Source organism: Heloderma suspectum, chromosome 3, assembly GCF_057233095.1.
Source record: "Heloderma suspectum isolate Gila_16-S chromosome 3, 16-S_ref, whole genome shotgun sequence".
Lineage (NCBI taxonomy): Eukaryota > Metazoa > Chordata > Lepidosauria > Squamata > Helodermatidae > Heloderma > Heloderma suspectum.
Window position 1 is genome coordinate 292,494,381 of NC_139460.1, and position 16,519 is coordinate 292,510,899.

Genomic DNA, 16,519 nt, shown 5'->3' on the forward strand with positions numbered 1-16,519 from the left:
GAAACAAAATTCAAAGTGATCTGGATAGACTGGAGCGCTGGGCAGAAAACAACAGAATGGCATTTAAGAGGGACAAATGCCAAGTTCTGCACCTAGGAAAAAGAAACCAAATGCACAGTTACAAGATGGGGGATACGTGGCTCAACCACACTACGAGCGAGAAGGATCTTGGAATTGTTGTCGATCACAAGCTGAATATGAGCCAACAATGTGATGTGGCTGCAAAAAAGGCAAATGCTATTTTGGGCTGCATTAATAGAAGCATAGCTTCCAAATCCCGGGAAGTACTAGTTCCCCTCTACTCAGCACTGGTTAGGCCTCATCTGGAGTACTGTGTCCAGTTCTGGGCACCACACTTTAAGAAGGATGCAGACAAACTGGAGAGGGTTCAGAGGAGGGCAACAAAGATGATCAGGGGACTGGAAACAAAGCCCTATGAAGAGAGACTGAAAGAACTGGGCATGTTTAGCCTTGAGAATAGAAGACTGAGGGGAGATATGATAGCACTCTTCAAGTACTTGAAAGGTTGTCACAGAGAAGAAGGCCAGGATCTCTTCTTGATCATCGCAGAGTGCAGGACACGGAATAATGGGCTCAAGTGACAGGAAGCCAGATTCCGGCTGAACATCAGGAAAAACTTCCTGAGTGTCAGAGCAATACGACAATGGAACCAATTACCTGGGGAGGTGGTGGGCTCTCCCACACTGGAGGCCTTCAAGACGAGGCTGGACAGCCATTTGTCAGGGATGCTCTGACTTGGATTCCTGCATTGAGCAGGGGGTTGGACTTGATGGCCTTGTAGACCCCTTCCAACCCTACTATTCTATGATTCTATGATTCTATATATACATATATATATACACACACACACACATACATACATACACTCCTTGAATTATTTGTACTGCTAATGCCTTTTTTTACTCTTTAAGATATTATTTGTTTTTATCATTGTGTACTGTTTTGTTCTGATTGTAAGCTGCCTTGAATGTTTGTTAGAAAGGGGAGATATAAATGCCAAATATAAATGTTCTATTTAAAATAATTTTATTTTTGCAGTTCAGGCTATGTGTTCTTTAGTGGTTTTCAGTTGTGGTTTAGGTGTTACTAGTGGTTCATAAGAGCCTTGTGGAAAGATCACCAGGTACGAGTCAGGGTTGATCAGGAAGTGGACGAAAGAGGTGTGACTTTGATGTTAAGAGGCAGAAATCATAGTTGTATTATCTTGGGAACAGGCTTGTAGCGGGGGGGGGGCTAAATTTTCTCTGCCCCCCTAAAATATTTACAAACCAATAATTACATTTATTGCATAAATTTTCGAAAATCACCAAGAAAGCCTTTGTTTTTCTTCTTAAAGGTACAGATGCTATTATTTTGTGCTGGTGCTATGGTGGAATCTGCCCACATATTCTTAATGCCGCATGCAGTTGTGGCTGTACCTGAGACGAAGGAATATTTTGACTCATGTGAAAAGTTATACATATTTTTTAAGACGGGATAAGTTGCTCAGATATATAAAGGCAGTTCTTTAAAACACCTGTTGGTTGACTTGGACATTTGGACTGGACACTTGGATTCAGTTACAGTTACTCATTCAGACAAATAATTCATCCTTTCCACACTCAAATTAATCAGTGCATCTTCCCCTTATGAAAAATTTTGTCATCTAAAAACTGAAGCTATTGGATTGCTCAGTGAGATCAGTAGTCGTTCTTTCCCCTTTCTTACTGAAATTATGCTAAAAGTACTGGGATATCTTAAACCTGTAGCATCACAGCTGCAGAATTCCTGTTCTTGATTTTTTTTAAATCTTTTTTGTTAACTGGTGGCAAGAAGCATAACAATTGTTGAAGCTGCTTAGTTAAAATTTTTGAATGAACATAAATTGTAATACGGCTGCAAAAAATGAGGATTAAATAAAACTGTTTACATTTTGTTTTTCTTAAGAAGGCATGCTGACCAAATAAACTGCCCTCCTACTTTTTTTGGTGGCCCCAACCCATACATTTTAGGCTGGCTGTAGGCCTGCTTGGAAACCAGTGGCCCTAACTGCATGCAGAGGTAAACTACTTAGATTTGAATAACTTTCTTTACCTTCATTTAGGCCCAGATTCTGTATGATGCTCAGTTACGTGTATTCTCTTCCACTCTCCACCCTACTGGTGTTGGTCATAGTTTTACCCAAAGCAGCTGCTGGTGGCCTGGGTTTTAGCAGAAGATTGGAGGCAGGGGTTGGGGGAGAGGGGCTGCTTAACCCTTTGCCCTCTTGCTTTTTTTCTCCCTTAGTGATCCCATTAAATAACTTATTTTCAAAATCAGAATTACATGTATGCCTGTCTCAGCAATAGAACACTTGAGGAACAGTTATACTTCGCTGCTTTTTCTTGGTATAGACAGCTCTTTATTATAGACAAAACTTGGTTCCCAATGTTTTCACCTTCTCTTGATATTTTAGGTTAAAATTTGGTTCCCAAAGCTGGGAACTGTTAAGGGTTCAGCTTTTGCTACCTCTCTGTCTTGTTAGGAAAAATAAACTTGTATCAGGGTGCCCAGTGTAACAGAAGTACACCCTTACAAAGTTGCATTGTCCTGTCACATAAAAGCTGTAAGATTGCTATAGCTTTATCCATTTTCCAGACAAATTATTAAGGACATAATTACACAAAAGAGCTTGTGACATTACTGTTACTTGTTCAGGTTACAAGATGATTCAAAACAGCAGAACTTCATACAATGAATTCATGATTTTATCCCAACCAATTGTTTTTCTGAAGTGCTATACATAGTTATCCAGATGTTTAAAAACAAAAAGCTGCTGCTGAAGACTGCTTTTATACAGCCAAAAACATTCTACAACTTGACTAGACTTCCCTTGGTTTCATTCAACACTTTGAAAACTAACCTAATGACCCTGCATGAGCCTGCAAAACCCAGTGTAATATGTCACCTGGAATGCATTACTTTGTAGGTGACAATTGTGTTCAGTTGCCCTATGTTTGTTCAATAGGAAGCTGCTTGGAAATCAAGTTAAGCCAAATGACAGCATGTTCAGTCTTTGTACTTCACTTAACTGAGCCTGACATTATGCAAACTCCTTGCTTGTCAGTTGATTTCTGTCTTTCCATGGCAGGGTGCTTGTTAAAATCTGAGTCATGCCACAGAGTGCGGGACGGGGATGACGACAAAGACAAGAAACTTAAATCTTTTTTTAAAAAACCAATTCTAATGGGAGTAGGATAGTTTTCATTTTTCCACTGATGCACCTATTGTTGTTGTTGTTCAGTCGTTAAGTCGTGTCCGACTCTTCGTGACCCCATGGACCATAGCACGCCAGGCCTTCCTGTCCTCCACTCTCTCCCAGAGTGTGCTCAGGTTCATATTCATTGCATCGGTGATGCTATCTAGCCATCTCATCCTCTGCCGTCCCCTTCTCCTTTTGCCTTCAATCTTTCCCAGCATCAGGGTCTTTTCCTGGGAGTTTTCTCTTCGCATTAGGTGGCCAAAATATTTGAGCTTCAGCTTCAGTATCTGTCTTTCCAATGAGCACTCAGGGTCGATTTCCTTTAGGATTGACTGATTTGAACTTCTTGCTGTCCAGGGGACTCGTAAGAGTCTTCTCCAGCACCACAGATCGAAAGTATCAATTCTTTGGCACTCAGCCTTCCTTATAGTCCAGCTCTCACAGCCATGCGTTGCTACTGGGAAAACCATAGCTTTGATGATATGAGCCTTTGTCGGCAAGGTGATGTCTCTGCTTCTTACTATGCTGTCTAGGTTTGCCATAGCTTTCCTCCCAAGGAGCAAGCATCTTTTAATTTCATGGCTACAGTCACTGTCTGCGGTGATCTTGGAGCCCAAGAAAATGAAATCTGTCACCCCTTCTATATGCCAGGAAGTGATGGGTCCAGATGCCATGATCTTAGTTTTTTTAATGTTGAGTTTCAAACCAGCTTTTGCACTCCCCACTTTCACCCTCAACAAGAGGCTGTTGAGATCCTCTTCGCTTTCTGCCATTAGGGTGGTATCGTCTGTGTATCGGAGGTTGTTGAGAATTCTCCCGGCAATCTTAATTCCGACCTGTGATTCATCCAACCTGGCGTTTCTCATGATGTACTCTGCATATAAATTAAATAAGCAGGGCGACAATATGCAGCCTTGTCGTACTCCTTTCCCAATTTTGAACCAATCGGTTGTTCCATGTCTGGTTCTTACTGTTGCTTCTTGACCCTCGTACAGGTTTCTCAGGAGACAGGTAAGGTGGTCTGGTACTCTCATGTCTTTCAGAATTTGCCCCAGTTTGTTGTGATCCACACAATCAAAGGCTTTAGTGTAGTCAATGAAGCAGAAATAGACATTTTCCTGGAATTCTCTTGCTTTCTCCATGATCCAGTGAACATTGGCGATTTGATCTCTAGTTCCTCTGCCTCTTCGAAATCCAGCTTGTATTTCTGGTAGTTCTCGGTTCAAATGCTGCTGAAGCCTAGCTTGTAGGATTTTGAGCATAACCTTGCTGGCATGTGAAATGAGCGCAATTGTACGGTAGATGCACCTATTACTTGTGGCTTATTATTTCAAGAATGCTTGCTTGGTTGCCCATATGTGCCTCATCTTCCTTTGCTCCCCCACCCCCCAGGACCTATATTTTGCTGTGCAGTGGCACACAGGCTTTTTTTTTTTTATTAAGGAAGATGGTTGAGATTAAAGTAGTTATCTATCTTATGTCTTCTAAAGTACAATGAAGTATTCTACTATAAGTCCAGGGCATCAGCAATCCTTACAGTAAGCCATTTTAGGGCTGTGTAAAGACAAACACAATGCAGGAGTGTATGGCTCTTGACAGAGAGGATGACTCTTGTGGCACTGATCCTCACAAAATCTTGCACAAAAGCAGTAGCAGCTGAAGCAGTGTTGCTGGATCAAGCTGTCAAGCTGTTAGGCCACTTGTCACATATGACCACTTTTTCTTTGCATTTCCTGTATCTATAGCTGCGTGGGCCAAAGAAGGATTTGAATGCATAACCCCTTAAGAAAATCTGAAGGAGAAGAAGGCTATCAATGGGCACTAGTCATGATGGCTATATATTGCCCCATTATTTTATTACATATATTTATCACATTTCTATACTACCCTATAGCTGAAGCTCTCTGGGCACTTTACAGCATTAATTAGGGACAGTATACCAGTTGCTGGGGTGCACGAGCAAGAGGGTACTATTGCATTCATGTCCTACTTGAGGATTTCCCATAGGTATCTGCAGGAATAAAATGCTGAACTGGATAGGCCTTTGGTCTGATCCAGCATGGCTTTCCTTATCTTCGCATGAAGCATTCTTGAAAAATCTTCAAGCATACTCATTCAAAGTATATTTCTACAAACCTTTAAATGTTATTGTATTGTTAGGTAGTTGAATGGTTTTTGTCTTTCGGCTCTCAAATTTGATCACATTTTGGTTTTTAATGCTGTTTTTTTTAATTCTGATAGATAATTGAAATTTTTATGTATGCTACCCTGGGATCAGTGTTTGGATTAAGGTGCAGCTTAGAACATTTTAAAATAAACAAGGTAGTATGTTTGTAAATTCACTGAAATATCACAAAATGCCCTGAGTCTCCAGTAATCTCTTCCCCCGAAAGGAACCAAAATCCTGGTGAGCACAGTCCCTGGAACGTTGAATAATTATACTTAAAGTGAGCCATGTTTTTTGAGGGAAAAGTAATAAAATAAATACTGTCACATGTTCTTCCATGCGTAGTAACAATAATACAAATTTATATTGCACCTGTACCCAAGCACATTCCAATTAACCCCCAAACATGCAACACAATAATATAAACAGTCAGTAATTACACATTAAATAAACTAGTAATTAAAATTTTAGCTACTAAGTGGGAAGTACTTTGACTTGCCAAGAGTCATACCACCTTCAGAATAAAAGTTAGCACTTTCTAGTAGTGTTCAGTTTTTATGTTCCATTCTATATATACCCAGTCAACTTCTGAAGAGGCCTTACTGGTCATTCTGTGGCCAATGGAATGTCACGAGATAGAGGTACATAAGCAGGTCTTCTTGGTGGTGGCATCCACCTGTTAGAACACTCTCCCCTCTGTGGTTCAAGAAGCAGAAAGAAGGGAATGTTTTAAAACTTCTTGAAAATGCACTTGTTCATGCAGACTTGTGAGGGACTCTGTTACTACTGTGCTATGGTGTTGTAATATGTTTAATTATTTATTATTTTATCTTGTTATCTTCTATTTTATTGTAAACCACTTAGGATTTTAATATATTAAGGGTGCAATCCTATGGCTGCTAGTCAGTGGCTAGACAGCCATTGGATAGGTCAGTTCCCTGAGAACTGACCTTCACCCCCTCCTGCACTGCCTCGTAGGCAGCACAGATGGGCCCTGCACTCTGTGCTCATAAGAGCAACACGGAGCAGCGAAAATGGGGTGTTCCTGGGGGCGGGGAGGGCGGAAGTGCCTTTCTGACGCTTCCTGTGCATCGTCCGGCGTCTGCCCCCCTCTGCTCTGAATTCCATGGCTAGACAGCCAAAATTGGCTGTCTAGCTGCGAGTGCAGGGCGGTTGAAGCGCAGAGGGGAAAATCCCCGCCGTGCTGCTTGTGCCCTGCATTGGATAGGTGGTTGCTTCTGAGTTTGGAGGCGTCCGCCTATCCCGGATAGGATTGTGCCCTAAGTGATATAAAAGTATTATTATTAATAATTATAAATATAAGGCCATGTGCAGTGGGATTGCCTTCTCTTCCTCCTTCATCTGGCCAATGTCTAGGAACTTGACAAAAGAATGTTATGGGCCCAGGATATTGAGATGATGGCCCCCTATAGGAGCAAATAGTTGGGAAGTAGTTTGAGCTCTCCAGAGTGTTCTGATAGGATAAACCCATCATAAAAACTTAAGAAAAGCCATGCTGGATCAGACCAAGGTCTATCTAGTCCAACATTCTGTTCACACAGTGGCCAACTAGCTGCCCATGGGAAACCCACAAGCTGGACCTGAGTGCAATAGCATCTTCCTGGTCATGTTCTCCAGCAACTGGTGTACATAGGCATACTGCCTCTGATACTGGAGGTAGCATATAGCCATCAGGTCTAGTAGCCATTGCTACCTTATCCTCCATGAAATTGCTTTGAGGATTTAAACTCCCCCTCCCCGCCCACTGTGGGAAGGGCTGATAATAGCCCTGTGTATGTATGTGAAAGAAGCTGTAGTTTGAGACTGAACGACACAGTGATGGAGAGTGAGCTGAAGGGAAAAAAAGCATCATTGGCAGGTGCATGTGGGTGGGCTCACCCTGGATATCTGCAGTGGATTTGCTGCTTATAAGACTGTTCTGCTGTTTGCCTCCACCTAAGTTCAACTTGTGTATTTGTAAATAAACTCAAATGCTAGAAGATGCCATACGTCTTCGGCAGTCTCTCTTCCAGAAGGAAGCCAAACCCAGGTAAGAGCTGCCTCTTGTACTTCTTCCCAGATGTGGAGAGCATGTAACAATATTTCATAAGCATGTAGTCTTTACAATTCTTTGAAGCTGGACTTTTGTTTTGGTTGCAGAACTAACATTTTTGTCCAGGCATCTTACACTTCCTGTTCCTTGTTCTTGTCCAGAATTGATCTTGCATGTCCCATTCCCCCTGCCCTTCATGGGTAGAAGAGTGAACTGTTCCCCTGTTTCCTGCAGTAAAGAAGAGGTTTAAGATTGCTTTGGGGGGAAGACAGAGCTGTGGTCACAAGTCAGTTGCGTATCATGTTCTCCCCATTCTTAAAATGTCTGAATTGGTTCTTGGTTAAGTATACTTGGTTCAAATCCTTCTTGTCCTGAGTTGTCTTGAGATACTGTGGCGCAACTGGGGGGAAAAATGGTGTAGCAATTTTTGCTGTAGATGTTAGCATTAGACACAAATGTTTAGGAAGTACATGTGATACAGGCCTGTATGCACATAGGAGACTCCTTGTTTGAAAACACCCCCATATTAACATATCTCTGAACCTAGAGAACTAATAAGTTGGTTTTACTTAATCAGAAAGGGTATGCCAGAATTGGCCCAAACAAATTATTTCCCATGTCCATTCTGAAATGCTATAGGAAATTATATATTTGACCTTTCTCTTAGGGTATAATCTTGCTTTTAGTGCAATCCTGTCGCTCATTAATATGATGTGACAATTAAAATAGGTGGATTTCGGCCACCTAATGCGAAGAGAAAACTCTCTGGAAAAGACCCTGATGCTGGGAAAGACTGAAGGCAAAAGGAGACGGCAGAGGATGAGATGGCTAGATAGCATCACCGATGCAATGAATATGGACTTGAGCACGCTCCGGGAGAGAGCGCAGGACAGGAAGGCCTGGCGTGCTATGGTCCATGGGGTCACGAAGAGTCGGACACGACTGAACGACAACAACAACAAGATTGCAGCCTCTGCCTTTTGCCCTTTAAATGGGCACCAAAGAACATGCTTTTGTGACATGGGCTACTTGCGTTATTTCCCTTTCCCTGAATGAGTAGGATATACCATGTACAAAGTTATAGAATCCTATACGCTAATAACAGATAGGTTTGTAAATAGGGTTTGATCTACAGCTGTGGGATTACTGCTTCTGTCAGTCCAAGAGAGACTTTAGTTTCTAGTCTGATACACAGCACATAGCTTTCATTCTCATGTTAATTCACAATTGAACTGTATTTCCATTTTTCATAAGGCTGTATACAGAGAAAAAGAGAAGCAGGGGTCTTGTGCTATTGGTTGTACATAGTTTAGGATTTTAAGAAAACCTGAGTTGTATCATTTTTATTTGTTACACTTGCATCTTTCTAAGAAGCTCAGTTTGACTATGTCAGGTTTTCATTTCATACCCACAACAGGTAGGGTAGGCAGAGAGATGGTGTCTGACCTCAGGTTACCTAATGAGTCTCTTAGATAACAAGTGGAGATTTGAATCCAGATCTCCTTGATCTAAAGCCAAACTTCTACCCACTGATTCACAGAGTGGTTAGATGAATACTTCATAGAGAAATATGGCACCATCTTGCTGTATAATGTAATTTCCCTTTATCACAACTGGTAAATCATAGAATCATAGAATAGTAGGGTTGGAAGGGGCCTACAAGGCGATCGAGTCCAATCCCCTGCTCAATGCAGGAATCCAAGTCAGAGCATCCCTGACAGATGGCTGTCCAGCCTCATCTTGAACACCTCCAGTGTGGGAGAGCCCACCACCTCCCTAGGTAATTGGTTCCATTGTCGTATTGCTCTAACAGTCAGGAAGTTTGTCTTGATGTTCAGCCAGAATCTGGCTTCCTGTAACTTGAGCCCATTATTCTGTGTCCCGCACTTTGGGATGATCAAGAAGAGATCCTGGCCTTCCTCTCTGTGACAACCTTTCAAGTACTTGAAGAGCGCTATCATATCTCCCCTCAGTCTTCTATTCTCAAGGCTAAACATGCCCAGTTCTTTCAGTCTCTCTTCATAGGGCTTTGTTTCCAGTCTGCTGATCATCTTTGTTGCCCTCCTCTGAACCCTCTCTAGTTTGTCTGCATCCTTCTTAAAGTGTGGTGCCCAGAACTGGACACAATACTCCAGATGAGGCCTAACCAGTGCTGAGCCGAGGGGAACTAGTACTTCCCGGGATTTGGAAGCTAAAAAAAAAGGTAAAGGTGTCCCCAACCAGTCGTGTCCGACTCTAGGGTGTGGTACTCATCCCCGTTTCTAAGCCGAAGAGCCAGCGCTGTCCAAAGATGCTTCCATGGTCATGTGGCCGGCATGACTGAACACTGAGGTGCACGGAACGCTGTTACCTTTCCCACTGAGGCGGTACCTATTTATCTACTTGCAATTTCTTGCTTTCGAACTGCTAGGTTGGCAGAAGCTGGGACTGAAGACGGGAGCTCACTCAGTCACGCAGCACTCGGGTCTCGAACTGCTGACCTGCCAACCTTCCAGTCTGCAGTTCAGCGTCTTAACCACTAAGCCACCGCGGCCCCGATTTGGAAGCTATGCTTCTATTAATGCAGCCCAAAATAGCATTTGCCTTTTTTGCAGCCACATCACATTGTTGGCTCATATTCAGCTTGTGATCGACAACAATTCTATGATCCTTCTCGCTTGTAGTGTGGTTGAGCCATGTATTCCCCATCTTGTAACTGTGCATTTGGTTTCTTTTTCCTAGGTGCAGAACTTGGCATTTATCCCTATTAAATGTCATTCTGTTGTTTTCTGCCCTGAGCTCCAGTCTATCCAGATCACTTTGAATTTTGTTTGTGTCTTCCAAAGTATTAGCTATCCCTCCCAATTTTGTGTCATCTGCAAATCTGATCAGCATTCCCTGCACCTCCTCCTCCAAGTCATTAATAAAAATGTTGAAGAGCACTGGGCCCAGGACTGAGCCCTGCGGTACGCCACTCATTACCTCTCCCCAGTTTGAGGATGTCCCATTGATAAGCACTCTTTGAGTCTGATTCTGTAGCCAACTGTGGATCCACCGGATTGTTGTTTCATCTAGCCCACTTTGAGCTAGTTTGCTCATCAGGATATCATGGGGCACTTTGTCGAGAGCTTTGCTGAAGTCGAGGTATATGAAGTCTACAGCATTCCCACGGTCCACAAGGGAGGTTACTTGATCAAAAAATGAGATGAGATTCGTCTGGCAGGACTTGTTTTTGACAAATCCATGTTGGCTTCAAGTAATCACTGCATTGTTTTCAAGGTACTTCCAGATGGATTGCTTTATCATGTGCTCCAGAATTTTCCCAGGGATTGATGTCAGACTGAGTGGTCTGTAGTTCCCAGGATCCTCCTTTTGACCCTTTTTGAAGATAGGGACAACATTAGCCCTCCTCCAGTCATCTGGCACTTCCCCCGTCCTCCATGATTTCTCAAAGAGAATAGCCAGCGGTTCTGAGAGTTCTTCTGCCAGTTCCTTTATTACTCTAAGATGCAGTTCATCTGGCCCTGGAGATTTGAACTCATTCAAAGTAATGAGGTGTTCCTTGACCATATGCCTGTCGATCTCAAGCTGCAATCCTGCCCCTTCAGCCTGTACTTTCCTTTGCCAGGGGAGTCATAGACTGAGCCAAAGTAGGAATTGAGCACTTCTGCCTTTTCTTTGTCATCTGTTATTGTTTTGCCATCCTTATTTAATAGCTGAACCACCATTTCTTTCCTCTGCCTTCTGCTATGCACATAGCTGAAGAAAGCCTTTTTGTTGTTTTTAGCATCCCTCGCTAACCTCAGCTCGTTCTCACCTTTAGCCTTCCTGACACCATTCTTGCAATTCTGTGCTACCTGCCTGTACTCTTCCTTTGTTACTTGGTCTTCTTTCCACTTCCTATATGTGTCCTTTTTTGTTTTCAGGTCATCCCTAAGCTTCTTCTGTTGTCTTCCACCTTTTCTTCTTGTTGGAATTGTTTGTAATTGTGCCTTGAGAATTTCCTTTTTTAAAAGCTCCCACCATCTTGGACTCCTTTTCTCATTAGCGTTGCTTGCCATGGGACCTTACTGATCATTGTTCTGAGTTTATGAAAATCAGCTTTCCTAAAATCCAGGGTACGCGTTTGACTACACTCGGCTTTTGCTTCCCTTACAACCAAGAACTCAAGTACAACATGGTCGCTTTCCCCCAGAGTTCCTGTAACTGCTACTTTATCCACTAAGTCATCTCTGTTGGTTAGGATCAAGTCAAGGATAGCCGATCCTCTAGTTCCTTCCTCTACTTTCTGTAGGAGGAAGTTATCTGCCACACAAGTCAGGAATGTCGTGGAGGGGCCATGTTTTGCAGAATTTGTCTCCCAACAAATATCGGGGAAATTGAAGTCCCCCATTACTACTACATCATGCTTCCTTAAAACATTGGCTGTTTGCTTTTCAAAAGTTTCATCCTCATCTTCTTCTTGATTGGGTGGCCGGTAGTAGACTCCGACCACCAGGTTCCTTTCATTCTTTGCTCCATTTATTTTGATTCAGATGCTCTCGATGGGGCTACCAAGCTCCTCCTCCTGTATTTCTGTGCAGAGATATGTATTTTTCACATACAGTGCAACCCCACCTCCCTTTCTGTTCCTCCTGTTCTTTTGGAACAAGTTATATCCTTCAAGTGCTGTATTCCAGTCATGAGAGTCATCCCACCAAGTCTCAGTTATACCTATCAAGTCATAATTTCCTCCTGTATTAAGAGTTCAAGTTCGTTCTGTTTGTTTCCCATACTCTGAGCATTAGTATATAGACATCGAAGACCATGTGCTTCATAGTCTGGCTTTCTTCCTACATGTGTCTGAAGACTATTATTGGGTGCTATCAGAGCTGTTCTCTCCGTTGCAGTGCATGTGCCTACATCCATTGTTACCCCCAACATTACATCTCCCCCGTAGGATTCAGTTTAAAGCCCTCCTGATGAAGTTCTTCATGCTGTGGCCAAACACATTCTTCCCATCCTTTGTGAGGTGCAACCCGTCCCTTGCCAACAGCCCATCTTTCAGGAAGTATAGCCCATGGTCCCAGGATCCAAATCTTTCTCGTCGGCACCAGCTTCGTAGCCAGTCATTCACCCGGAGTATTTTTCGTTCCCTTTCTATCCCTATCCCTTTCTTCTAACTACTGGAAGGATGGATGAGAAAATTATCTGGGCCCCAAAGTTCTTGAGTTTCCTTCCCAAAGCTTCAAAGTCTGACGTGTTTGTTTCGTAGCTCCGCTTGGCGGTATCATTTGTTCCCACATGGATGAGAAGAAAGGGATACCTGTCAGTGGGCTTTATAAGTGCAGGCAACCTTTCAGTCACATCTCTAATCCGTCCTCCCGGGAGACAACATACCTGGAGAGTTCACGGATCTTCGCGACATACTTGGGTCTCAATCCCACGCAGCAAGGAGTCTCCCACTACTACCACTCTTCTCGTCTTGTTGTTGTAGGCCTGCGTTTCATCGCCTCTGTTTGACTGACCTTCAGCCTCTTGCTCACTCTCATGTAGGTTCCCCTGTGATTCTTCCTCAGCAGGCTGTCCTCCAGTCCCATCCGCAAGTACCTGGAATCGGTTCCACAGCTCCACTGCTTCCACTGGTGCAGAGTGGCGTCTAGTTCTTCTTCTCCTAACTGTCACCCTTTTCCAAGGAGTATCCTCTACTCCATTTTTCTTCACCTCAGCATTTCCCACTGCCTCATCTTGCTGTTGCTCTCCAAGCTTCTGGTCTTCCCTTTGCTGCTGTAGTTCCCCCATTCTGTCCAAGAACTCTTTGTGTTCTCTTATTCCCCGGAGGGTCGACAGTCGCCGCTCCAGTCCACTTTTTCTTCCAGCAGCTTTCTTGCACTTGTTGCAGGTGTAGGCCATGTTGTTCTCAGGCAAGAAAACAAACATTGCACACACCTTGCCGGTCACTACCACTGGAGAGTCTTGTCCTTCTGTTGCCTCTTTTCCCTTTTTATGTCTAGCTTTGTGATTGTTCTAGACTAGCCTGTGCCTGCTCCTCTACTCAGTAGAGGTTAAATCGTAGTATACTAAAGATATTTACCACCACTTTACATGGTAGTATGCAAAAGATACCATAATAATTTTACATAACTCCTAATCTTGTGTGATTGGTGCTGTCTGGAAGTATTGATTGTGGGAATGGTTGCTTACATTTTTTTCTAAGTTTGTAGGATGTTAGTCTAACTTAAACCCCATTCATTCCAATAGGTCTATACTATGTAGGACTAACTTTAGATACAATCTTTAGATTTCTGAGACGTGCTCAAAAAAGCAAGTGGTTTGCTGACAAATTTATTGAGGAACATGGCTTTCTTCAGAAAATGCCCTTTAAACTCCCATATTCTAAAAGGAGGATTAAAAAAAGAACAAAGATTTGAAGGTCATCAAACCACTTTGCTAGGAATAGCTACAATTAGTTAACATTTACAGAAGCGCACAGTGAGTTTTCTAGGTATTGCATTTATTTTGTCTTTATACTCAGTCTGACTGTAGGCCGTTTCAGTTATAAGGTTAAATCATGTCTTAGTGTTATGAGAATGAGCCATAACACCCCAGCTCACATGCTTCCCACTCCCCTGTTCTCTTCCTCCTTCTTTGGCATATATTGCAAAGGGAGGAGATTGAAAGCTTCACATTCAGTTTTAAATAGAACATAGTTTCCCAAGATATGGTAGGAAACTGTGGTTTATGTAAAGTCCAGTGGAAGTTTTTAATTCCCCCCCTTTGTGTCAAGACGAGGGGGGAAACACATGATCCCTAAGGCTTGCTGTGGCTTGTTCCTATAATACTAAACCATGGTCTGAATAATGGTCTTAAGTCTGAAGTGGTCCAATACTTCGTAACTCTGTCAGAGTTTTCTAATGCTCCAGATTAAAATGTTACAGCGGCTACCCACTGAAAGATTCTTCACCTGTATGCCAGGACCTGTGCATGTACTGGATACCAGCAATATATGGTCAAGGTGGCAGCTGTGCCTAATCACAAGATGATTTTAAATGTTACAGCAACCATGTGGAGTACTGCAACTAATGGAGGCTTCTTAGCAACATGGCGCAGGAGGCATTTTATATAAAACAACACTTATTAGAGTCACTTATTACACTTATTACAGTTTTGCTGTAAGTATGTATGTGGCGGGGGGGGGGGATAACTTTTTGGCAATGTAAATTCCAGGTGCGTATGTGTGTGTGTGTGTGTGTGTGTGTGTGAGAGAGAGAGAGAGAGAGAGAGAGAGAGAGAGAGACAAAGAGAGAAATCAGAACAAAATCAAGGGGCAAATAGTTAAAGCCCCCTACCTCAATGCTAAGGTTTTGCTCTAGGTTCAAGGGTCCAGGTTCTAGGGCCCTCTGTGCTTACTTTAGAATAAAAAAGAGACATAGCTACTAGCTATGTGTTTAAGTAGCATATAGTTTGTCCCATAGAAATGTGAGATTGTTGTAGAACATTAACACGTCAGCATTTGCCTTTTTGTTTAAAAACATGTATGTAGATGATCCTGGAAAATGCAAAATGTTGATAATATAAGCAAATGTATATGAAGCCTTGATAACATTAGGCTGGGGGAAGCATCTTCATGCAGATAGAAGACAAGTTTTTCCCAAATTAAACTGATGTGTAAGACTAATAATACATAGGGGGAAAGTGTTATTATCAGCATGACATTATGTAGTGTACACAACACACTAGGAATTTAAATTCCTTTGAGAGGGTTTGAGCAAAGTAATTAAAACTTAAAACTACAGCTGAAGTAACTTATTGAAATACTTTCTTTGCAGGATGAACTTACTGCTGTGAATGTAAAGCAGGGTTTCAGTAACCAGCCAGCCTTCTCTGGAGATGAACATGGGTCTGCTAGAAATATTGTCATTAACCCTTCAAAGGTAACCTCAGGCTTGAAGTATGGTGCAAATGCAGCATATGCAAATGCATTTACTTTCTTTAGAGGGATGCTAACTTCATAGGTTATTCTTCATAATGTCTGTTCTACTCCTAAATTAGGGAGATGTGTTATTAGTAATAAATAATGAAATAATTCAGTGTAACTTGAAAGCTTACAGATTCTTGAGCGAATACATGCTAGTCCAGCAAAAGATACTGTCTTGCCAGTTGATTTTGTAACTCTTATTCTCTAGCTGTCAAACTGAAGTCTCTGGGTGTGTTGATGAGACTCCATTTCATTGCACTGCATGCTCTGCATGCTAATTATGACTCTGATTTAGCAAAGGATTTAAATACATAAGGCATCCCAGTGAAGCCAGATGTCACGTGTTTCAGGTTAAGCATTCGCTTTAAATCTTTGGCTGGACCGGAGCTAAACTGGAGATAACATTTTGAACTTTCCTCAGAAAGAATTTAACAATGTGTATTTTTCTTCTTGTTACTAGACAGACACTTTACACATTCTTAGTTAATTGCTTTTGTTTTATACTTCCAGGACATCTACATTTAAAAGATAACAGGGGTTTCACTTTAGTCCTTTGCATCATAAAATCTCTGACTGCTGCACCAGGGAATTTAGGCTATAATCTTATTAAACTGATAGCCTAAACTATAGTGATGACTAGATCTCTTCAACTGGCTATACTGTGTGTGTCAATGTTTAGTACATACTTACTGTGTGTGTTTCTTTTCTTTTTTCCCTTCCTATCAGATTGGCGCTTATTTTAGCAGCATATTAGAAGAGAAGTTAAAACTTAATACTTTCCAGGACATAGGAAAGAAGAAGCTGCAAGTAAATGCCAAAGACAATTACTGGCTAGTTACTGCTCGTTCCCAGAGTGCAATTCACAATTGGTTTGCAGATTTAGCAGGAAATAAACCACTGACTATCCTAGCAAAAAAGGTACAATCTTTTGAAGGCTTCTTGGAAATTTTCAATAGGGAAGATAATTAAATATTGTGCAGAATTGTAAGAAAAAAGCAATTAGGAGAAATGAAAGTTTCCATTGGTGTTCATTACTCTGTTAGGAGCAGTTCTGTGCATGAAGTGGATATACCCCAAGAGCTGTCCCAACACCACAGTCAATGAGATCTCTTAAGAACATAA

The 16,519-nt window shown here is 42.1% G+C and overlaps 1 protein-coding gene across 1 annotated transcript in view; it reads left to right on the top strand.

The window, feature by feature from the left end:
* The window catches only part of MED12L (mediator complex subunit 12L), a 262,912-nt gene that overhangs the window by 12,634 nt on the left and 233,759 nt on the right, over nucleotides 1–16,519 (top strand). The window contains exons 2-3 of the mRNA XM_084847292.1: nucleotides 15,249–15,353; nucleotides 16,124–16,315. Of these exons, the coding sequence (XP_084703418.1) occupies nucleotides 15,249–15,353; nucleotides 16,124–16,315 (297 nt within the window). The remainder of the gene's footprint in view (nucleotides 1–15,248; nucleotides 15,354–16,123; nucleotides 16,316–16,519) is intronic.